The sequence below is a fragment of the Carassius carassius genome, chromosome 14, assembly GCF_963082965.1.
Source record: "Carassius carassius chromosome 14, fCarCar2.1, whole genome shotgun sequence".
Taxonomy (NCBI): domain Eukaryota; kingdom Metazoa; phylum Chordata; class Actinopteri; order Cypriniformes; family Cyprinidae; genus Carassius; species Carassius carassius.
In genome coordinates, this window is record NC_081768.1 from 377,425 (window position 1) to 402,500 (window position 25,076).

General features: G+C 40.9%; 2 protein-coding genes across 2 annotated transcripts in view; both read left to right on the plus strand.

The window, feature by feature from the left end:
* The window catches only part of ptk7b (protein tyrosine kinase 7b), a 52,509-nt gene extending 49,556 nt beyond the window's left edge, over positions 1–2,953 (plus strand). Inside the window, exon 20 of the mRNA XM_059565609.1 lies at positions 1,995–2,953. Coding sequence (XP_059421592.1) covers positions 1,995–2,155 — 161 coding nt within the window. The 3' untranslated portion in view covers positions 2,156–2,953. The remainder of the gene's footprint in view (positions 1–1,994) is intronic.
* A 2,777-nt stretch (positions 2,954–5,730) lies between these two features.
* srfb (serum response factor b) overlaps positions 5,731–25,076 on the plus strand; it is a 26,361-nt gene continuing 7,015 nt past the window's right edge. Inside the window, exons 1-3 of the mRNA XM_059566924.1 lie at positions 5,731–6,548; positions 9,587–9,853; positions 24,234–24,381. Of these exons, the coding sequence (XP_059422907.1) occupies positions 6,078–6,548; positions 9,587–9,853; positions 24,234–24,381 (886 nt within the window). The 5' untranslated portion in view covers positions 5,731–6,077. The remainder of the gene's footprint in view (positions 6,549–9,586; positions 9,854–24,233; positions 24,382–25,076) is intronic.

Consider the following 25,076-nt stretch of genomic DNA (forward strand, 5'->3'; position numbering starts at 1 on the left):
GTCTCTGTGCCTCGTGTGTCTCTGTCTCGTGTCTCTCTGTGTCTCATGTGTCTTTGTGTGTCATGTGTCTCTGTGTGTCATGTGACTGTCTCGTGTGTGTCTCTTTGTTGTTTCTCTTTGTGTGCTATGTGTCTCTCTGTGCCTTGTGTGTCTCATGTATGTCTCTATGTCTCTCTATGCTTCATGTATGTCTCGTGTGTCTCTGTGTCTCTCTGTGCCTTGTGTGTTTCTGTGTCTCTCTGTGCTTCGTGTGTGTCTCTGTGTCTCATGTGTGTCTCTCTGTGTCTCGTGTGTGTCTCTGTGCTTCATTTGTGTCTCTGTGTCTCTCTGTGCCTCGTCTGTGTCTCTGTGTCTCTCTGTGCTTCATGTGTGTCTCTGTGTCTCTCTGTGCCTCGTGTGTATCTCTCTGTGCTTCATGTGTGTCTCGTGTGTCTCTCTGTCTCTCTGCCTCATGTGTGTCTCTGTGCCTCATGTGTGTCTCTCTGGGCTTCATGTGTGTCTCTGTGTCTCTCTGTGCCTCATCTGTGTCTCATGTAAGTCTTGTGTGTCTGTGCCTCATGTGTGTCTCATGTATGTGTCTGTGTCTCGTGTCTCTCTGTGTCTCTGTCTCTCTGTGCTTCATGTGTGTCTCTCTGTGTCTCATGTGTCACCCTGTGTCTCGTGTGTCTCTGTTTCTCTCTGTGCCTCGTGTGTGTGTCTGTGTCTCTCTGTGCTTCATGTGTGTCTCTCTGTGTCTCGTGTGTCTCTCTGTCTCTCTGTGCCACGTGCTTGTCTCTGTGTCTCTCTGGGCTTCATGTGTGTCTCTGTGCCTCTCTGTCTCTCATGTATGTCTCTGTTTCTCTGTGTCTTGTGTGTCTCTGTGTCTCATGTATGTCTCTGTCTCTCTGTGTCTCGTGTCTCTCTGTGTCTCTGTCTCTCTGTGCTTCATGTGTGTCTCTCTGTGTCTCGTGTGTCTCTGTGTCTCTCTGTGCCTCGTGTGTGTGTGTCTGTGTCTCTCTGTGCTTCATGTGTGTCTCGTGTGTCTCTCTGTCTCTCTGTGCCGCGTGCTTGTCTCTGTGTCTCTCTGGGCTTCATGTGTGTCTCTTTGCCTCTCTGTGCCTCATCTGTGTCTCATGTAAGTCTCTTATGTCTCTTTGTGCCTCGTGTGTCTCATGTCTTGTGTGTCTCTGTGTCTCATGTATGTCTCTGTTTCTCTGTGTCTTGTGTGTCTCTGTGTCTCATGTATGTCTCTGTCTCTCTGTGTCTCGTGTGTCTCTCTGTGCCTCGCGTGTGTCTCTGTCTCTCTGTGCTTCATGTGTGTCTCTGTGTCTCTGTGCCTCATGTGTGTCTCTCTCATATGTCTCTCTGTGTCTCATGTCTTATGTGCTTCTGTGTGTCGTGTGTCTCATTGTCTCTGTGTCTCTAATGCGTGTCCATGTGTGTCTCTGTCTCTCTGTATGTCTTGTGTGTTTCTCTGTAACTCATGTGTGTCTCTCTGTGTCTAATGTGTGTCTGTCTCATGTGTCTCTGTGTCGTGTGTCACGTGACTCTGTGTCTCATGTGTGTGTGTCTCTTTGTTGTGTCTCTCTGTGTGCTATGTGTCTCTGTGTCGCATGTGTCTCATGCGTGTATCTCTGTATCTCATGTGTCTCATGGGTGTCTCTCTGTGTCACGTGTGTCTTATGTGTGTCTCATGTCTCTCTTTGTCTTATGTGTATCTCTGTGTGTCATGTCTCTCTGTCTCTCATGTATGTCTCTCTGTGTCACATGTATGTCTTATGCATGTCTCTATGTGTCTCGTGTGTCTCATGTCTTTCTTTGTCTCATGTGTGTTTCTGTTTGTTGTGTCTCTCTGTGTCATATCTCTCTGTGTCTCGTGTGTCTTATGTATGTCTCTATGTCTTGTGTCTCTATGATTTGTGTGCGTCTCATGTATGTCTCTGTGTCTCGTGTGTCTCTGTGTCATGTGTCTCTGTGACTCATGTGTGTCTTATGCGTGTCTCTCTCTGTCTCAGGTCTCCAGGCAGGTACTCTACGTTTGTCTCCTCCAGTGAACTGTCCTGCTCACGTCTGCAGTCTGATGAGCCACTGCTGGGCGTCCAGCCCTAAAGAACGGCCCACGTTCAGCGAGATCCTTCAGATTCTGACTAATTCTTCCGCAGACACCAAAGTCTAGAGGATCACGACTGCCATCAGACACTCAATCACACACATTTCAGACGTGAGAGTCTGCTCCGAGACTCGCTCGGGATCAAACACACTTCTGTCCCATTAATGACCTGTTTACGCTTCTGTAGAAGCTCCATCCTCTCGTTGGAGCCTCAGGGACCCCGGGGATGACCTTTGACCTCAGCAGCGCAGGACAATCACAAATCCATCAGGTTACAGATCCAGGACGAGTTACTGCACACACATGCTGGAATCACGTCACGCCTGCGGCTCCCATCACGCACTGAAAACAGCAGTGCCTACAGTCGAGTCTGTGTGTGTGTATGAGTGTGTGTGTGTTTTCACAGGATGATGTCACGGAACGCATCATTAGTGGAGATCAGTCACTTGTTTGTGGGAAACAGAGATTAATGATGAAGTTAGAGATTGACGTACAAACCTTTAATATGACAACAAACTCACTAATTAACCTGTGTGTGTGTGTGTTTGTGTGAGGAAAGAGAGATTTTTGTCAATAATAACATGATCTTTGTTTCTCTGAGGTGCACACAGGTGACTGTATTATTGTAATAAATAAATATGCAACGCCTTAGATTGCAAACATTTCTAAGCCATGATTAATTACATATTATTTTAATACCCAGTTCACTGTCCATCTCTGCAAAATCCCTCCTCAAACACACCTGACAAACTTGGATGATATGCAGATTACACTTCAAACTTAAGGTGTCATGTTGGCGTGTTGTGATTAGATCAGCGGTTCTCAACCAGGTCCAGTATGGGTTCTCAAAAAAAAAAAAAAGAACTGGAAAGGTGAACCAGAAAGGAAAATCTGAATATATGAGGCATCCCGATATTTAAAAGTGTGATTACTAGAGCTGGAAAAGCCATGAAAATTAATGAAAACTTAATCCTGATCCAGTGAATCACAGAAGACTGAAAAAGTCACATAAATCGTTTTAAAACAGGAGTAACCCTGAGGAACATTCAGCTCCTAAAACTTCTGGAATGGGGAAATTTAATGCACAGAAACCAGGAGTGTCCATAATCAAAATCAAAATAAAACTTTTGCATGGAGTCATGGAGGTTGAGAAGCGCTGATGCATGATGTGGTTTGAGGACTGTGTGAGTTTATGATGAAGGTTTTGTGTCTCTCGGAGTTTAATGTGGCCAGTGTTGGTTTAATTCAGACTCCTGCGACACAAACACATCCTGGACTGTTTTCATCAGGTGAACAGACACCAATAACAGGTCAACTTCCACTTTTACAACTGAAAGTGCCTACAACATGAAGGACTTATTTGCGTTTTTTTTATTTTTTATATATAGTATCTTTTGTAATGCAGTTAAAAGTATGGCTTTTATATGATCTTTTCATATGTATTTTTATTATTATTGTTGTTATTTGTTGTCATCGTCACTGTCTGTTCATGGTTATTTTTAAGGCAGGTTCTCATATTTTATATTCTTCTTTATAAAGGTCACAGTAATCCAGATGTAATGCTGCTCTCATTAAACAGTCATGTTTTTAACAGCCTCGCTGCATCTGTGCTCCGTAACATCAAGTGTTTGAAGAAGCTTTCTGTTTCTCCTCGTAGAATTGGTCAATTGAACCCTAAAAAAACTAAATGGTAAAACTTTAGTATTTAATGATGATAATATTCACGTGCCATTGTATTTTCATGTTGATTCAATGATAATCATAGAATACTATGGTAAATCTCACAAAAGCATTGACACTTTTTTTTGTGTTTTCCTCTGATCAAAGGATTCAAGGATTACTTTGAGGGAATAGTTCAGTCAGAAATGTAAATGTATTCACCCTCAGTTCATCTGAGATCAGGATGAGTGTGTTTCTTCATCAGGTTTAGAGAAATGCAGCACTGCATCAGTGTCTCATCAATGGATGCTCTGCAGTGAATGGGTGCCGTCAGAATGAGAGTCTGATAAAAACATCACAATAATCCACATCACTCCAGTCCATCAGTGAACATCTGGAGAAGACAAAAGATGAAGCACATCCAGCATTAAGATGATTTTAACTCAAACACATAGAGTCTATAATCCATAATAACACTTCCTCCAGTGGAAAAGTGTTCTGCTCTGAATCAGGAGAGAAATCTGCACAGATTACAATCCAAAACATTTGAACTTTAACACTCGTGTCTTCTCCAGATGTTCACTGATGGACTGGAGTGCTGTGGATTATTGTGATGTTTTTATCAGACTCTCATTCTGGCGGCACCCATTCACTGCAGAGCATGTTGATGTTTTTATCAGCTGTTTGGACTCTCATTCTGATCTCGGATGAACTGCGGATGAGCACATTTACATTTCTGACTGAACTATTCCTTTAAGTGTGTGTTCAGATCTCTGTGTAAAGGCCAGCAGATGGTGCTGTGTGTGTGAGAGAGAGACAAAACCCCAACCATTCCAACAAAGACTTTTCAGTAGAGGACAGAGTTCAGATGACTTGCATTACAAATTTTAAGATGTTTTGGTGTAGTTTGTCTGTTGTGTGTGAATGCTTGTCCCTTCTCTGTTCTTTACACCAAAAAGCTTCACACTGCCCATCAGATGCACCATAAATGACCTCCTTCTGTTGGACACTTTTCCCTGCTGTGCCTGAGTCGTGTGTGTGTGTGAGCGGAGCTTCTTTTGCCATGCAAATGATGTCTGTCATCAGAGAGGAGCTCGAGTGCATCTGTGTCACTCATTTTGCTCTTCATACAGATTATGATCTCTCTCAAATGCTTTTATCTTCATGCTTGCCTCCTATTTTCATAAAAGTATGTGTTGTTCTGACACTTGGTTACATACAAATGTTAGGCTCATGTTGATTTGTGTCCAACCTAAACATCTTCCACAGCTCCAGTGGTTTGAGTAGCACTTCAGTTCAGAGATCCGTGGCCTCTGGAAAACCTGTTCTGATGTGTGTCACGACTGAACACAAAACACTCTTGATTCTGTCCTTCTAGAACATTCCTGCAGATGAAGAATACGTGGATATGAAGCGTTTGATTCAAGTATTTTAATGAAATGTTCAGCTCCCTCTTGTACATCTGAGTCTGGGGCTTTTGTAACAGTTTCTATGGGAACTAGACTTGTGCTGTACTGCCAGTGTTACATAAAAGCTTGTTGCAGTGGAATGGAATGATTGTTTGGTTTGTTTCTGTCAGTATGTGGTTTTATTCATATTTATATTAATACTAACGAATAGTATTATGAAAGTTTAATAATGCAGTTTTAATCATTTATATTTCATAGTCCTTAGACCACTTGCATAAATCACGTTAATAACCTTACTATTGTTGTTAATACCCCGCATCTATTAATACGCGAAGCTCCTCGCTCTAGAAAAACGTGTGAGGTGAGCACAACCGTTTTGGTATTTATGCAAATGAGATGTCGCTTTATCCAACCGCGCTGCAGGCCGTCCCCGCGCGAGCCAATCGCTGGACGCGACTGTGACTCGCCATATAAGGAGCGAGAACTCCAAAAAAGGAAACAGCCTATCTCTTTATATGGAGGAAAGTAGATCGGCCGTGAATAGATCCCTCCGCGCTGGCGTTGCGAAGCGTCACATGAACGCGATGATTGACAGCTGTCAGCGGCGGGACGCGGAGTTGAGGCGTTCGCGACGCGTTGACAGAGAAGAGCGCTGATTTGACGCGTTTGCGGCGCACTAGATGACGCGGCGGAGGGATCGCGGAAGCGCTCGTGCGGTTTTCCTTTTAGAGAAAGCGCTTCTCTCGCGGAGCTCCAGGGGGAGGTGAAGCCGGCTGGAGACGTTCAGGTTCAGCTTCACTTCTCAAAGTTTCTCGCGAACTCTGCTGGTGTATGAGCGCCGCTTCGGAACTCGCTCTCTCACAGACTGTCGCTCCAGCGCTCCGCTGCAGTCACACTGATCGTTCTCTCCGGTGTCTAGGATGTTATCCAGCCAGAGCTCCGCGGCTCTGAGTGGAAGCGGATCAGCGGCGGGGAAGAGCGCAGGCCACGGCGGGATGGTGATGGGCGCCGGGGTGCGCGCGGGGTTCGCTCGGGGGCTGGGGCCGATGGGGTTTGGGATCCCAGGGAGGTTCGAGCCGGATAAAGAGGGACCCCCGCACGTGTGCAGCGGCTCCGACGCGGACTCTGACTCCGGCGATGAGGACGAGCTCATGGGGTCAGTCGGGGACAACCGGAGAGGAGGCGGCGTTAAGCGGGAGAGAGCGGAGATGGAAGCCGCGATGGTGGGACCTGAGGCCGGCTTGCCCTCCGCGGCGCTCGCGGCTGGAGCGTCTGGAGCGAAACCGGGCAAAAAGACTCGCGGCAGAGTGAAGATAAAGATGGAGTTTATAGACAACAAACTGCGACGGTACACGACCTTCAGCAAGAGGAAGACCGGCATCATGAAGAAGGTGAGAAACTATCATGAATAACAGGCAGATCACACAAAAGTGGCGTTAAAGGTCATGGCTGGTTACTGAAAGTTTGTAGGTTCGAGTCCTGCTAGAGAACTGCATAACTGAACAGGATAAGTAGTTACAGAAAGATTAAATACAAAGTGCATCAAGAAGTAAAACACATAAGCTTCTCTGCAGCAGCGATAGGAAGGTCAGAGACTTCTGAATGTAAAGAGCCAGAAATCAAACTTGATATAGAAGGCGGTGTACAAAATTAAATGTTGCATTATATTCAATTATGTTAAAATGTAAAGAGATAATTATAAATTAAATAATATATGATAAATTAACTAAAAATCTAAATGACTTGTTTTTTATTTTTTTAATTTCAATGTAAAAATAATGCAAAAATGAAAGAAATAAACAAAGCTTTTGCTTAAATTGGATTTTTTTTTCTCCCCTTTTTTAAATTATTATAATTTTTTAAATTTTTTTTTTACTTGTTTAATGTTATGGGATGGTGGGCCAAATCAAAGGTCATCATGGGCCCACGTTGGCCCACAGGCCCTTGTTTGGGCACCTGAACGCGTCTCATTCTCCTGAGCTGCTCCACGCTGCTCTGTGTGTCTCTGCTGGAGGAAATCTCCGGAGTATCTGGAGCTGTGGGTCTGTGTGGGTCTTGTTCTTGGGCTCGTGAAGTCTCTCTCTGTGGTGTCTCATGTCCCGTCCTTCGGTAGGTGATCTGAAGTCACTCACAACAGATGCGATGGACTGTGAGCTTTAAATAGAACGAGCAACTGGCGTTCTCTATTACAGACACGCAGCTCTGGAGCTGCACAGACTCCGCTAACTGAAGAGAAGTGCCTTGTGTGGAGTCACAACTGAGAAGATGCTTGGAAATACACATTTTAGCGATTAGTTCAACACAAATTCTCTGATTATTTACTCACCTTATATGCCGTTTTTTCAGTAAAGCACAAAACGACCATTTAAAAATATATCTTTATACTGCTCTTTTTTTATTCATAGAGATCATGAGTGCCAAACTCCAAAAAGCACTCTCTCTATACTCCATATGACTCGTGCACCAAGTTTCATCTCATATAATATCATATACTTACAGAATATAGATCAGGAAGCATTAAAAGAGCTTTTCTGATACTCACTGTAAATGGATTTTGATGGTGAAAGAGCAGCATGAACATTACGTTCAATATCTCCTTTCTGAGTTCCACAAGAAGAAAATCATAAGATGTAAATTTTTTTCAAAAAATGTGAATCGACTCTTTCTCAGTTCATCTGAGATCAGGATGAGTTTGTTTCTTCATCAGGTTTGTAGAAATGTAGCATCAATGGATCATCAATGGATGCTCTGCAGTGAATGGGTGCCGTCAGAATGAGAGTCTGATAAAAACATCACAATAATCCATAGCACTCCAGTCCATCAGTGAACATCTGGAGAAGACAAATCTTTGACTGACGTTTGGTGACCGGTTTCTTTAAGATGAAGTGGATCAGCGGAGTCCTGGTTAAAAGGCTGGTTTTGGGCATCAGCCAGTGAGTGAAGCGTGGGTCGTAAACCTCAGACAGATGTGTTTCCACGCGACCTGCTGTACTTCTTCAGCTGTCGTCCTCCACAGCTGAGCAATGGGATGAATCCTGCCCTGTACTCTGCAGAAATGGGTTTCTTACACTGAAAAAACAAGTCAACTTTTTGTTTTCCAGTACAAAAAGTTAATCTGGAATGAAGTGTTTATACTTAAAGCAATCACGGTTCCTTTAAATCTTTTGGAATCAAGATTATTTTTCTGATCCCATCAGTGAGTTATTTTTGTTTTAATTATAAACTCTTTAAATGTTTAGAAATGTTTAGAAAACATGACTTTATATCTTAAATTAACGGGAAACAAATGTCATCTAGTGGATACATTCGGTACTGCGCCCAAATAAAATGTTACTTGAAAGCTCTTTTTTTTTTTTTGATATCAACCTCAAATTTGGAACACAATTGTTTTTGTGCATTTTCAATAACAGTAAACTTAATCTTCTATAACTCTTTTCCCCCCAATTTTTTAACTGCTCACTTCCATGTTCCGTGTCACTTAAAGTGTTTTCTGAAATTGAAAACGGAGTCAAAGTCTGATGATTAGTGTGTGTTTCTGTAGATCTGGTGTGTGCTTCTGCTGTTGGAGTGTCAGCTTCCAGAAACAAGGAAAGACTCTGTGTGTAAGCAGATGAAAAACTAATCCGAGGCAGGCACTGGTGATTACTGAAGGTGTCTTGAGCACATCATGCTTTGTTCTTCAGAACAGATGGAGATCATTTCGTTCCTGATCCAGCAGCTGAAGAGAAACGAATGGTGTTTAAACTCTCTGCTGTTTCACCGTCCTTCAGCAGATCAGAGTTCCTCTCGCTTTACTCTCATAGTCTAAAGAAAACCAGCTAACTGATCAAATATGATGGAATTATCAGTTCAGTTCAGGCTCAATGCATAAATAGTTTCTGGGACTTTGCAACTTTTAACTTTTATTTTCCTCTTTATTCGTGTGAAGCTGCTTTGAAACAATCTGGAGAAGACAAAAGATGAAACACATCCAGCATTAAGATGATTTTAACTCAAATACATAGAGTCTATAATCCATAATAACACTTCCTCCAGTGAAAAAGTGCATCTGCTGTTGTCTCTCATATATTTGTTTAGAGCTGTTTAAACGCTGCTTGATCTGTGCAGATTTCTCTCCTGATTCAGACCAGAACACTTTTTCACTGGAGGAAGTGTTATTATGGATTATAGACTCTATGTGTTTGAGTTAAAATCATCTTAATGCTGGATGTGCTTCATCTTTTGACTTCTCCAGATGTTCACTGATGGACTGGAGTGCTGTGGATTATTGTGATGTTTTTATCAGACTCTCATTCTGACGGCACCCATTCACTGCAGAGCATCCATTGATGAGACACTGATGCAGTGCTGCATTTCTCTAAACCTGATGAAGACACGCACTCCTCCTGATGTGTGATGACTGTGTTGTGATGTGTGTGTGTCTCTGAAGGCGTATGAGCTCTCCACGCTCACTGGGACTCAGGTTCTGCTGCTGGTGGCCAGCGAGACGGGGCACGTCTACACCTTCGCCACTCGGAAGCTGCAGCCCATGATCACCAGCGAGACGGGCAAAGCTCTGATCCAAACCTGCCTGAACTCTCCAGACTCTCCGCCGCGCTCCGACCCGTCCATGGACCAGCGCATGAGCGCCACGGGCTTCGAGGAGACGGACCTCACCTACCAGGTGTCTGAGTCTGAGAGTCTGGGAGAAACCAAGGTGAGTCTGCGGCTCTGCACCAACCAATGAGATGCTCAGCTGTAGAGGTGTGCGTTATATATATATATATATATATCGTCTGCGGTAATATTGTAAGTGTTGTTTTAACGATGAGCCATTTCAAATTGAGTATTATTATGAAAACCAAACAAAACACCCCTACAGAGCACATGCATGAAGTCTAGACTAGTGCGTGTTTTTCACTGCACAATTCAGTCGGTTAAAATACATTTAGAAAGATCACAAATGTAAGATATGGGGGCAGAAAATTTATATATTTATACCACTTCATATATTTAATCAACTTCACACAAAAAAGGCAGTTTTTCTCTTAAAAAAAACCACAACCATGATTACAAATGTGATATTGATTTTTACAACAGTTCAATAAACAAGAAGTTAATTAAGGGACTTATGGCGTTTAAGACCATTTCCATTTCTTCAACAAAGATAACTCTGTACAGTCTCAGCACTGTTCTGTGTCTCTGAGCAACATGAGAGTGATTCGTTCCTGAATGAATCAACTGTTTAAATGATTCAGTTCAATCACAATGACTCACTTATTAACAGTGACTCGCTGCCACCTACTGGTGGCTTTAATTTCACATTTAAAGTTTATTTTTATTATCTAAACAATTTCAAATATCAGTATTCAATGTTTCATGTTTAATATATCAAAACAGTAGTAATGCATGTGTAACTGTAGGTTAAATGTATTCCTGTGCTTCATTAAACAGTGTGTAAACCTCTAAATATCACTTCAGACGCAGCTTCTGTGCTTCCTCTGCACTGGGAAGATTAGTTTTATTGATTCTGATTTCATTTGCTTGCTAACAGCCCAAATGTCTTATTATTCTAATTCACTGATTAAATGGGGGAATTTAACTCAAAAGATAATTATGATTAATCGTTTTGCAGCCCTACTTCAGACGCTTTCATCATGTTTTATGAATCTGTAAATCACAAAGGCTCTCGAGTTGGTCCTAAATCTACACACTGAGAGTTATTGTTGTCATATTAAAGCACTGAAGTATTTGATGTTTGTTCTTCTGATCTGAGGTGCGTCTGCGTCTTTACCGTGATTCACATCTTCACTCCGACTCGTACTCGTGCAGATAGTGAGTATAGATGGTGCTGCACTGGTTATGACCTTCAGTAGATGTGATCCGCTCAGAAATGAAGCACGTGTAGATGCTTGTGCTTCGGAGAGAGCTTCAGAGCGGCAGCGTGTCTCCAGTCAAACACAGAAACAGAGGAAACCAAACAGCTCATGTTTACTTGTTGCTTTCGGTCTGGATGAAGTATTGATCTCTGTGTGTTTGTTCAGATTCAGTCCAGATTGCTGATATCATCAGAATACATGTGTTAGATCTCATGCTGCTTTAAAGTGTTTGTAGTATTTGTAAATATGAGCAGTTATGAGGGTTTATTCAGCTGTGATTGGCATGACAGTATGAAGGGTTATTATAGTTCACTGAAGATAAAACTAAAACAGTCAAAAACATTTTTTGTTACATGTAACAAATGTTAACTGAGATGAAAGCAAATATTACAAAATGTAATTGTAATGTATTGTTGTCTATTTCTACAACCCGAATTCCGGAAAAGTTGGGACGTTTTTTAAATTTTAATAAAATGAAAACTAAAGGAATTTCAAATCACATGAGCCAATATTTTATTCACAATAGAACATAGATAACATAGCAAATGTTTAAACTGAGAAATTATACACTTTTATCCACTTAATTAGCTCATTTAAAATTTAATGCCTGCTACAGGTCTCAAAAAAGTTGGCACGGGGGCAACAAATGGCTAAAAAAGCAAGCAGTTTTGAAAAGATTCAGCTGGGAGAACATCTAGTGATTAATTAAGTTAATTGATATCAGGTCTGTAACATGATTAGCTATAAAAGCTTTGTCTTAGAGAAGCAGAGTCTCTCAGAAGTAAAGATGGGCAGAGGCTCTCCAATCTGTGAAAGACTGCGTAAAAAAATTGTGGAAAACTTTAAAAACAATGTTCCTCAACGTCAAATTGCAAAGGCTTTGCAAATCTCATCATCTACAGTGCATAACATCATCAAAAGATTCAGAGAAACTGGAGAAATCTCTGTGCGTAAGGGACAAGGCCGGAGACCTTTATTGGATGCCCGTGGTCTTCGGGCTCTCAGACGACACTGCATCACTCATCGGCATGATTGTGTCAATGACATTACTAAATGGGCCCAGGAATACTTTCAGAAACCACTGTCGGTAAACACAATCCGCCGTGCCATCAGCAGATGCCAACTAAAGCTCTATCATGCAAAAAGGAAGCCATATGTGAACATGGTCCAGAAGCGCCGTCGTGTCCTGTGGGCCAAGGCTCATTTAAAATTGACTATTTCAAAGTGGAATAGTGTTTTATGGTCAGACGAGTCCAAATTTGACATTCTTGTTGGAAATCACGGACGCCGTGTCCTCCGGGCTAAAGAGGAGGGAGACCTTCCAGCATGTTATCAGCGTTCAGTTCAAAAGCCAGCATCTCTGATGGTATGGGGGTGCATAAGTGCATACGGTATGGGCAGCTTGCATGTTTTGGAAGGCTCTGTGAATGCTGAAAGGTATATAAAGGTTTTAGAGCAACATATGCTTCCCTCCAAACAACGTCTATTTCAGGGAAGGCCTTGTTTATTTCAGCAGGACAATGCAAAACCACATACTGCAGCTATAACAACAGCATGGCTTCGTCGTAGAAGAGTCCGGGTGCTAACCTGGCCTGCCTGCAGTCCAGATCTTTCACCTATAGAGAACATTTGGCGCATCATTAAACGAAAAATACGTCAAAGACGACCACGAACTCTTCAGCAGCTGGAAATCTATATAAGGCAAGAATGGGACCAAATTCCAACAGCAAAACTCCAGCAACTCATAGCCTCAATGCCCAGACGTCTTCAAACTGTTTTGAAAAGAAAAGGAGATGCTACACCATGGTAAACATGCCCCGTCCCAACTATTTTGAGACCTGTAGCAGAAATCAAAATTGAAATGAGCTCATTTTGTGCATAAAATTGTAAACTTTCTCAGTTTAAACATTTGCTATGTTATCTATGTTCTATTGTGAATAAAATATTGGCTCATGTGATTTGAAAGTCTTTTAGTTTTCATTTTATTAGAATTTAAAAAACGTCCCAACTTTTACGGAATTCGGGTTGTACAAATATACGTCTGTGACACTGATGACCACTTCTGTGCTGCAGGGACACTGATAGTTTAAAGGATTATTAGATATTTTAACTAGAAAATAAGGCAATATACATTTTAAAAACAGGATTTTAAAGAGATTGAGGCCGGACGGCTACTTGATCAGTGGAAGTGTTGAGGAAACCTGTTTGGAAACACTCATTATTTAACAGAAATAGCACACATCAGCTCCAGCAGTCGTAGTATTAGCGGTGGCTGTTGCTCGGTGGAAGCCGTGTGAGGTTTATTGTGTGTGAATGATCTTCAGGCTCAGTGGAGCACACACACGTTCCTCTCATTGATAAAAGCAGGATTCTGCCTCCATGACCTTATAAGGAGTGTTTGCCTGCGCTCTGCTGGCCCCAGATCCTCACATTCTCCATCAGCCGTCTGCTCACCGAGCCCTGATCCCAGGGCACTTACTCCAAAAAATTATTTTCTCACTTAGTATTTATGTCTTGTTTTCTAGAATGAATATATAAAAAAAACTTTTTTTATACTGTGAATCCTTGAAAGAACTGGAGCCGTATTTACTTGGTATTATGTCTTGTTTTCTGAAGAAAAGGAAAAAAAATTCTAAATGAAGTGAGTTTTTGCTCAAAGCAAGAAAAATCAGTGCAGTCAGAAAAGAAAGCTTTATTAAAAGGAAAAGCTTACTTTTTTATTAGTCGGTTTGCAAATATTTAGCAAATTATTTAATTGTTTTAAGCATAAACTAACTTTTTTTTTCCAGAAAGCAAGACTTAATATCATCTGTCATTTTGATTCTCAAATTTATTTTTAAGTAGCCTATGTTTAGATATGGTACTGAAAAAAGGATGCAATGGAGCTAATGTAATACTGCTGTGGTGGTCTAAGTTTAATCCAAATGTGCTTACTTTAATTTAACTTAAGATTGTTTTCAGTGATTGTTATTTTGTCTCACTGCACTTCACTAAACGAGTTAAAAGGCAAATGAATCGATCAGACACTCGAGTTAAACACACTTTCTGTTTTAAGGATTATTAGATATATGAAGTGAGATGCATGTTAATAAACAGGATTTTTTTCAGTCTCCAGAAGAGTATAATGTCTGGTTTTTGGGGAGGGACTTTGTTTACTGAGCAATAGGAGATGAAGGAAACCTGTCTGGAAACACTCATTATTTTACAGAGGAATGACCTACAGATTTAACAACTTGTTAGTTTACTGAAACAAGCCAAAACAGTTATGAGAGCTTCATTTCTGTCTGTGCAGTGTAAGTGTCCTGCGGTGGCATCGCTCGTGTTTGCTCATTAGAGTCCTTCATCACTCTTAAACATGGCCTGAACCCAGAGCTGTTACTCTCTCTGTGCTGATGTTTGTCAGAAAGAGTCGCTTTAGCTTGGCGTTGGCAGTGCATTCCAGCGTTACGATGCCAGACCTCCATCTGCCTCCTGAAACCCAGCCACATCTCACACAGACACACACATAATCAACCAGCCTGTGTGTGTGTGTGTGTGTGTGATTCACCAGCAGAAGAAGTGCATTGTGATTACACACAGAATAAAGTCGAATTAGTCTGCCTACGATGAAAAACATCTCTAAACGCGATCCCTCGACTTATTCATCACTGTGCCAGCCAGAAAACATCTTCCCAATCTGCGCTTTCTCCAGGTTTTATTAAGTGTGATAAATAACATCCTTATAAAAGTGGAGATGCATTAATATAAGCATGAGCAGAATAGAGGTGGTAGTACTTCATGACAGGGGTTTTCAAGCTTTTTGGAGCCAGGGAGAGAGGACTTTCTAAGGACCCACTCATAGTTATTACAGTGTTTAAGGCTAAAGTTTAATGTGGGCAATAGAAATTAACATAATATGATTGTTTTATTAGTGCAAATGGTCCCCATTCTATATGTCCTTTTTATTACTACAGCAGAATATTTTTATTAGTATTATTATATACAAATGAAAAATATAAGATTGTTTTTAAATTTGAATAAATATTAATAATAATAGTTATTATTATTAAAATAACCATATTGAAATCACAATTTCACTTGACAGCCCTAGTTTGTTTGTTGACTGGTGAATCACTTCTGAAAACAGACAGTTTTCAGATTAGAAATGAACTCACCTAGATACAGTAACATTTAACAATGAGCAGTCTGTTTATTTACTATCATAACCGCACAGTTATCTGGACAGGTGTTGTCAGTTCCCTCACATGTTGTGTTTTTATTCAAGCATGCCGCTTGCAACACCAAGGACATAGGTTTGATTCCCAGGGAATGCGTGAGATTATAACATAAACCTTTAGTGCAGTGTGAGGCTCTTCGGAGAAAAGCATGTGTCGATGCATCAGTGTGAATGTGTTTCTGAGTTTATCTGGACACTCTTCTGCTCCTGATGGAAATGTGTTGATCGGGGTGTGTTGGTGGTGTGTGCTGGAGGTGTGTGTTGATCGATGCGTCAGCGGCGGGAAGGCTGAGCAGCTGTGATTGGCTGTGCCTCTCTAACTTGGGCTGCCTTGCCTTTTTTAGGAGCTCTGAATTCCACACGGCTGACAGAGAGACAGAGATTGGTGCGAGAGCACAACACACACACACACACACACACACACACACACACACACACAAACTGAGACAGACTCAATCCAGAAGAACTGTGTCTACAAGACGCTTCAAGAGACCTGCAAAAAAAAAACTATTTTCTCACAGTTTTGAATTTGTCTCATAATTCTTAGTTGTTTTTTTTCTTCGTAATTCTGACTTTCTTTCTTGTAATTGTGAGTTTATAATCACACAGTGTCTACTGATATAACCAGCAACTTTAAATAAACAGTAAATTGTTAAATTGACAGTCTTGTCTCTTTGTCTATTTGTCTAATTTTCAAAAAAAACATTTGGTTCAAATTGTAGTTTCAATGCTTTGATTATTGCGGAAGTGAAGAGTTAAAGAAGTTTGTTTACTATTTTATTACCCTTATTTAACTAAAATAAGGAAACAATTGAGATTGTGTGAACTTAATTAGTCGTTAATGGAACCGGATTGGTTTGTTATTACAGTTCATGTTTTGGACTTGAATCACAGTTTTTCCCTCGGGTCTCCATGTTGTTGTGATGCATCATAATCTTGCAGCAGGAGTGATGAAATCAATCTACATTCACAATATTAGTCACTTGCTAAATAATAAAAGTTTAGCTTATCCATTAATTGTATAAAAAAATAGTTTTTTACCTATGCAAATATGTTAGGAACTATGTTTCGCAATACACACAATTCCTCAGTTAAACACTTCTAGAGTTCTCTATATTGAACGTGTGTGAGTGTATGAGTGAGTGAGGGAGTGTGAGAGTGAGAGCCCATGAGAGAGTATGTGTTAGAGTGAGTGTGAGTGCGAGGGTATGTATGAGTGAGAGTGAGAGCGCGTGAGAGAGTGAGAGAGAGTATGTGTGAGTATGTGTGAGTGAGAGTGAGAGCGCGTGAGAGAGTGAGAGAGAGTATGTGTGAGTATGTGTGAGTGAGAGTGAGAGCGCGTGGGAGAGTGAGAGAGTGAGAGAGAGTATGTGTGAGTATGTGTGAGTGAGAGTGAGAGCGCGTGAGAGAGTGAGAGAGAGTATGTGTGAGTATGTGTGAGTGAGAGTGAGAGCGCGTGGGAGAGTGAGAGAGTGAGAGAGAGTATGTGTGAGTATGTGTGAGTGAGAGTGCGTGAGAGAGTGAGAGAGAGTATGTGTGAGTGTGAGAGTGAGTGTGTGTGAGAGAATGAGTGTGTGAGAGTGAGAGCGCGTGAGAGAGTGAGTGAGTATGTGTTAGAGTGAGTGCACGAGTATGTATGAGTATGAGTGAGTGAGTGAGTGAGTGACAGAGTGAGTGTGTGTGAGTTAGTGAGAATGAGAGTAAGTGAATGTGAGAGAGTGTTAGTGAGAGTGTGAGTATGTGTGAGAGTGACTGCTAGATTATGTGTGAGAGAGAGAGTGGGTGAGTATGTGAGAGTGATTGAGTGTGAGTGAGAAAGTGAGTGTGTGAGTGTGTGTGAGTTAATGAGAATGAGAGTGAGTGAGAGTGTGAGAGCGTGTTAGTGAGTGTGTGAGTATGTGTGAGAGTGACTGCGAGAGTGAGTATGTGTGAGAAAGAGTGGGTGAGTATGTGTGTGAGTGAGTTTGAATGCATGAGAGAGTGTGTAAGTGAGTGTGAGAGTGATTGAGTATGTGTGAGTGAGTAAGAGTGTGATTGAGTGGGTGAGAGCTAGTGTGTGTGAGTGAGTGAGTGATTATGTGTGAGAGTGATTGAGTATGTGTGAGTGAGTGAGTGAGTGAGTGAGAGAGAGTATGTGTGAGTGAGAGTGAGAGCGAGTGAGAGAGAGTATGTGTGAGTGTGAGAGTGAGTGTGTGTGAGAGAATGAGTGTGTGAGAGTGAGAGCGCGTGAGAGAGTGAGAGAGAGTATGTGTGAGTGTGAGAGTGAGTGTGTGTGAGAGAATGAGTGTGTGAGAGTGAGAGCGCGTGAGAGAGTGAGTATGTGTTAGAGTGAGTGCACGAGTATGTATGAGTATGTATGAGTATGTGTGAGTATGTGTGAGTATGAGTGAGTGAGTGAGTGAGTGAGTGAGTGAGTGAGTGACAGAGTGAGTGTGTGTGAGTTAGTGAGAATGAGAGTAAGTGAATGTGAGAGAGTGTTAGTGAGAGTGTGAGTATGTGTGAGAGTGACTGCTAGATTATGTGTGAGAGAGAGAGTGGGTGAGTATGTGAGAGTGATTGAGTGTGAGTGAGAAAGTGAGTGTGTGAGTGTGTGTGAGTTAATGAGAATGAGAGTGAGTGAGAGTGTGAGAGCATGTTAGTGAGTGTGTGAGTATGTGTGAGAGTGACTGCGAGAGTGAGTATGTGTGAGTGACTGCGAGAGTGAGTATGTGTGAGAAAGAGTGGGTGAGTATGTGTGTGAGTGAGTGTGAATGCATGAGAGAGTGTGTAAGTGAGTGTGAGAGTGATTGAGTATGTGTGAGTGAGTAAGAGTGTGATTGAGTGGGTGAGAGCTAGTGTGTGTGAGTGAGTGAGTGATTATGTGTGAGAGTGATTGAGTATGTGTGAGTGAGTGAGTGAGAGAGTGAGTGAGTGTGTGTGTGAGTTAGTGAGAGTGTGAGTGAGAGTTTGAGAGAGTGAGTGAGAGAGTAAGTGCATGAGAGAGTGCGTGAGTGAGTGAGTCATAGTAAGTGAGTGAGAGTGTCTGTGTGTGCGTGTTTGTGTCTGTGTGTATGTGTGTAAGAGAGTGAGTGTCTGAGAGTATGTTTGTCTGTATGTGAGTCAGTGAGAGTGAGTGAGTGTGTGTTTCTTTGTGTGTGTGTCTGTTTGTGTGTGCGTTATGTAGGGCTGCAACTAACGATTATTTTGATAATCGATTAATCTGTCGATTATTTTTACGATTAATCGATTAATCGGTTTATTTACTTATTTTTATTTTTATTTTCATTTTCCCCCCAAAGTAAATTATTAATAAAGGGTCTTTATCATTCAGCATAGATTTTTAAGAGATTTTAATAATTTTGCATTGTCATATCCTCATCACAAATATACCTGGAGTTGTTTTATTATGTGTTAGTGATCCCTTGTCAAACTCTTCTACAATCAAAACACTGACCCATACTCTAGCAAATTTCACAAGGAGATTTCAAATAATGTTTTCACCATGGCAGTCCTTAGAGCTCCTAAAGTAGTTTAACATCCCGAACAAAGCTTATTAAGGAATCTTTCAGAACATATTTTCACGAAGAATAAGGATAAAACAGAATAAGATTGCAGTGCGTTGTATTTTATTATTTACTGGGAAACAGCTTTATAGCTTATGCTGTGAAATTGTAAACAATCCTTCGAATAAAGTGCCAATGGCATGAAACCTGAATGGAACTCACAATTTAAAGTAAAATCCATCAGAAGGTTGTCCAGAAAAAACGGACACACAAAAAACCTGCTGTGTGAAAAAGAGCAGTGAATACTTAGAAAAAAAAAGTGCATTTCAAATATCTTTAAACATTTACCTCTCTCATTCAGTCATAATTAGGCTGCACGACTGAATTATGAACTGGTAAACGACAAACTGATCACAGAACATGTTTGTAAAGCTTTAAATGTTAACTGTTAAAAAGCAATGTTATCAGCTTTTACAACTAAACATTTGCAAACAACATTGTACTGGAGAATCTGCACAAATAAAAGTCTTAGGGGCCGTTCACATATCGCGCCTAAAACGCTAGGCGCACCCATAGACTGTGCGCACCGCTTTCTCCTCCTTTCCAAAGCGCTCGCGCAGAAGCGCCCCTGAGGCGTCTGCCTTTGCTAAGCAACCATGACGTGCTCTCTGCTTGAAGACGCGGAAATTTCAGCAAAGGATAAATGTATTTGCAGCTCTAAAAATCGCTTGCAGTAGCTCTGCTACTAAATTAATTTCAAAATGGGAATCCATATACAGCTATGATCAGCTGTTCCTTCATCTTGGCTGAGCTTTTATCGTTGTTACGGGAAAGGATGAAGCTGATTATTTAGTTCTTGTCACATGACCCTCGGTGCGCTTGCGGCATTCTGAAAAGTTGAAATGTTTTTAACTCGATGCGGTGTGCACGCGCCTGGAAAAACGGGTGCGTCGCGACCGCGTCGCTTCCATTATGAGCGCGCCTACATTGGAAATAACGAACATGAGCGCGCAAAAGACGCGATATGTGAACGGTCCCTTAAACAGTTCAGTAGTGCAGAGTTTACAGGTTAATCTTCTTTTTTGAAGGCTCAAAATAAAGTACTCCCACATCCTGCTGAATGCTGCAGAGACGCCGTTCGGGAAGCACGTGACAAAACGAGGCCAGCTATTGGCTATTCGCTACTTCTCCTGTTGTACTGGCTGAGTAAATCCTCCGGTGGCTCATTACTGCCACACTTTGGTCACCGCAGATCTGAAATATGCACGAAATAAGCCGCTTACGGCAAATAAATTATTTACCAACGAATCGATGACTAAATTAGTTGACAACTATTTTAATAATCGATTTTAATCGATTAAATCGATTCGTTGTTTCAGCTCTAGCGTTATGTCTTCGTCAAATCATGTTTTGTCTCATGTATTGATGTTTGTGTTTAGGGCTGCACCATTAATTGCATGCGATAGTCATGCGTGTCTCGTCAGTAAAGCTAGTTCTGTGATTAGCGGTAAATATCCATCACCTGCTTTCAAATGAAGCGCCACTTAATATACAGAGTCGTAGTTTGCTGACAACCTATGCAATATCGTGTTCATAACCGCATGCGATTCATCTGCGATTATGAACGTGATATTGCGTAGCTTGTCAGCGAACTACGGCTCTGCGTAGTAAGTGCAGCTCCATTTGAAAGCAGGTGATGGATATTTACCGCTAATCACAGAACTAGCTTTACTGACGAGACACGCATGACAATCACATGTGATTAATGGTGCAGCCCTGTTTGTGTTACTAGACTCTGAAACTCAGAATGAATGATTTCATGTTCATGCTGTGCTTGTGTAATTGTTCATCGGTGTGTTTGAGAAGCTCAAGGTTGCATAGACTGAGAATAATGGCTGTAACGAGGACACCGTTTTTAATTATCTGCACATAACTGATGAAGACAATAACCAGTACATTTTCAGAAATAAAAGCCCACAGCTCATTATACTGCTGTGAGGAACAGAAGCACTGAATACATGAATAATGCTGTACTGTAAAGATATATGTGCAGATGAATAACATAGAAGAGCTTGACGGTGCTGTGAGTGTCAGTAATGACTGATGAAGGTCAGAGAAAATCAAATAATTACAATGAATTGGATGTATTTCAGCATTGCTTTAATACAGTAGTGAAAGTGAAGTGACATTCAGCCAAGTATGGTGACCCATACTCAGAATTTGTGCTCTGCATTTAACCCATCCAAAGTGCACACACACAGAGCAGTGAACACACACACACACTGTGAACACACACCCGGAGCAGTGGGCAGCCATTTATGCTGCGGCGCCCGGGGAGCAGTTGGGGGTTCGATGCCTTGCTCAAGGGCACCTAAGTCGTGGTATTGAAGGTGGAGAGAGAACTGTACATGCACTCCCCCCACCCACAATTCCTGCCGGCCCGGGACTCGAACTCACAACCTTTCAATTGGGAGTCCGACTCTCTAACCATTAGGCCACGACTTCCCCAGTAGACAGTGAATGCTGTCCGCTGTACCTCTGACCTACTCCATCAGCCACATATAAACCTCTGGAGTCATTCACACAACACTTCAGCAGCTGTTCATACGTCTGGGATTGTGGTTTTGGGAGCACTTTTCTTGCTGTGGTTTTGCCTCTGAACCAGTTAAATTGATCTGCAGATCCAGACCATTCCCACATGCATCTCCTGACAGGTCCAGTGCATTATGTCTGAACACTGTTCAGAAGGGCTTTTGTTTTTTAAAGAAAGTAACAAGTGCATTGAATTGATCAAAAGCAACAGGAAAAAAAACATTTATAATGTTACAAAATATTTCTATTCAAAATAAATGCTGTTCCAAATAAATTATATTTGTTCTTTTCTATTCATCTGTGAATGCTGAAAAATAAAATGTATCACAGTTTCCACAAAAATATTGTGCAGCACAACTATTAGAAATGTTTCTTAAGCAGTAAATCATCATATTATTCTGATTTCTGAAGATCATGTGACCCTGAAGACTGGAGGAATGATGCTGAAAATACAGCGGAGCATCACAGAAATACATTACACTTTAACACAGATTCACAGAAAAAAGATGATTTAAATTCGAAAACTATTTCGTCCATCAGCTCGCTCCTCAGGACCACACACTGGGGTGAAGTTTCAGAGTGAAAGATCCACTCTACATACTGCAGAAGAGGTGTGTGTGTGTGTGTGCGCATTTCCTACTCGAGGGCCCTCATAACCTACACACACACACACACACACACATAGTGAATCTACTTCACTGACACTGTAGTGAGATGAAAACAGAAATACAGCACTACCGGAGAAATGCAGATTATATCTGTAATATGAGTGTGTGTGTGTGTGTGTGCTCGAGATCAGATGTGTGTACAGTACTTGTGGAGGCTCTGTAGCCTTTGAGAGCAGTTGTCATGGTAACAGTCACAATAAAAGATGAGTGCACTGAACTTTATTTGAACTGCAGGATTTACTGAAAAACTAGTTCTGAAGATGTATAACTGCAGTCTATAAATGTGAAGAATAATGTTCAGTCAGCTTCTCATTATGAGAAAATATACTCCAGCAGGCTGTTATTTTTATATGAACGAAAACTACTATAAAACGTTAAAAAAAAAAAAAAATTAAAACAATTCTACTGTAAAACTTTCAAATTATAAATATTTTAAACCGAAATAAAGCGATTATAAAAAAATAAATGAAATAAAGCACTACAAAAAAGTCAATGTATTCAACTTTTAAATTTTTTTATAAAACAGTCGAAATATTAATAAATACTATAATACTATAAAATAGCACTGTTTGGCTCATCCTGAAGGGGTTTATTTTGTCATCCAGTGTTGTTATTGTTATATGAACTAAAACTATTAAAAATCATTTTCATTAATTTAAATTAATAAAATATAAATTTGAGAATAAAACATTAAATTTAAACTTAAGAAAACTGTAAATCTAAAATAAATATTTCAAACTCAAATAAAATAAGTTGCTAAAATTACAATAACTAAAAATAAATGAATGCTAATTATAAATAAATAAATATTAATAAACTTACTAGTAAAAATGACAATCACATAACAAATTACTACCAGTAAAATTTAGTTAAATTGAAAATTCAATTCAGTGAATTAATTCTATATTAGAATGTAGAAAAGAGATACCCCCTGACTATGTAAAGCGCTTTGAGTGCCTAGAAAAGCGCTATATAAATGTAAGGAATTATTATTATTATTATTATTAAATAATTATAAAATAACACTGCTTTTGGGTTTATTTCAACATTTGACTGAACATTATTACATGGATACTTATTAATTTATTAAATGCATGAAAAAGAAAAATGAGGTGTGTATGGTTTTACATAGTGGCAGAAAATCATGATGTTGTTAATATCTCCATGTATAGTTGCGTCCAGCAGATTGGAGTCAGGTCTCTGTGGTAATGCGAGGGTTTATGTTTGTTAGCTCTGCTGCAGTGTAGATGATGATGATGGTGGTGATGGTGATGTAGATGATGAGGGTGGTGATGATGATGGTGATGATGAGGGTGATGTTTATGATGATGGTGGTGATGGTGATGATGTGATGATGGTGGTGGTGATGGTGATGGTGGTGATGATGATGATGATCGTGATGAGGGTGACGTTTATGATGGTGAAGATTTGATGATGGTGGTGGTGGTGATGGTGATGATGATGGTATTGATTGTGGTGATGATGGTGATGATGGTGATGATTGTGATGATGATGGTGGTGGTGGTGATTGTGATGATGATGATGTTGATGGTGGTGATGATGATGGTGATAATGATGGTGATAATGATGGTGATGATTGTGGTGATGATGGTGATGATTGTGATGATGGTGATGATGATGGTGATTGTGATGATGGTGATGATGATGGTGGTGGTGGTGATTGTGATGATGGTGGTGATGATGATGGTGATGATTGTGATGATGGTGATGATGATGGTGATTGTGATGATGGTGATGATGATGGTGGTGGTGGTGATTGTGATGATGGTGGTGATGATGATGGTGATGATTGTGATGATGGTGATGATGATGGTGATTGTGATGATGGTGATGATGATGGTGGTGATGATGATGGTGATGATTGTGGTGATGGTGGTGATGATTGTGATGATGATGATGGTGGTGGTGGTGATTGTGATGATGATGATGGTGGTGGTGGTGATTGTGATGATGATGATGTTGATGGTGGTGGTGATGATGGTGGTGATGATGGTGGTGATGATGATGGTGATAATGATGGTGATGATTGTGGTGATGATAGTGATGATTGTGATGATGGTGATGATGATGGTGATTGTGATGATGGTGATGATTGTGGTGATGGTGATGATGATGGTGATGATTGTGATGATGGTGATGATGATGGTGGTGGTGATGATGATGATGGTGATGATGATGATGATGATGGTGGTGATGATGATGGTGATGATGATGATGATGATGATGGTCTTCTTCACAGGACGCTCTGAAGCCAGTGGGCAGCACCAGCGTCCCCAGCTCCACCAGCAGCCCATCCTTCCCCATCACCAGCTACCTGCCAGCCGCCGGGAACACAGCAAAGAGCACCGGAGTCATGCAGCTGCCTGCAGGATTCACCTTCATGTCAGGTGTTTGTGGGGTCAGGGGTCATCTGCTGTTCACAGCAACGTCAGATTGCTCTCCTGGGATTCCTGTGATGAGTTTTCTATTTTATAAGTCAAGTCAAGTGGAGCTTTTTCATTCTGCTAAATGTGTGGGCATGTCTCGTTAAACATTAATACAAACATACAACACTAGACGGAATAAACTATTTTTAAATCTGTACAAAGCTAACTTACTGAAAGCGGTAATCTAACTGTAGTACATTATAAATAATTGACTGCACATACACTCAATCTAAGACAGACTATACATTTTTATGATTTGTGGTGCATTCACAAGTAAACATTTGTTCATATTAAGTTTTTGTAACAGGGAGTGTTTATAAAAAAAAAAGAAGTGTCAATTATTCAATATAAAATCCTTTTACAGCTGACTTGTAAAAGCAGAGTGGAACAATGTCAATTAAATCACGAACACACACACACACACCCTTTCTCAATACTAAGTAATAGTACGGAACCGGACGGTTTTTGCTTAAAATACGCGATCGGCAATCTGCCGGTCTTTAATCTTTTTTCGGACGATTTTTCCGGAAGTGCGCCTGCGTGCACAGACTACATTGTAATCATTCGCTATGTCACTTGTGTGGAAGTATTTCGAAATCTGTGTGCAGGAAAGAGAGAGAGTGTGTGTGTGGGAGTGTGAAAGAGAGTGTGTGTGT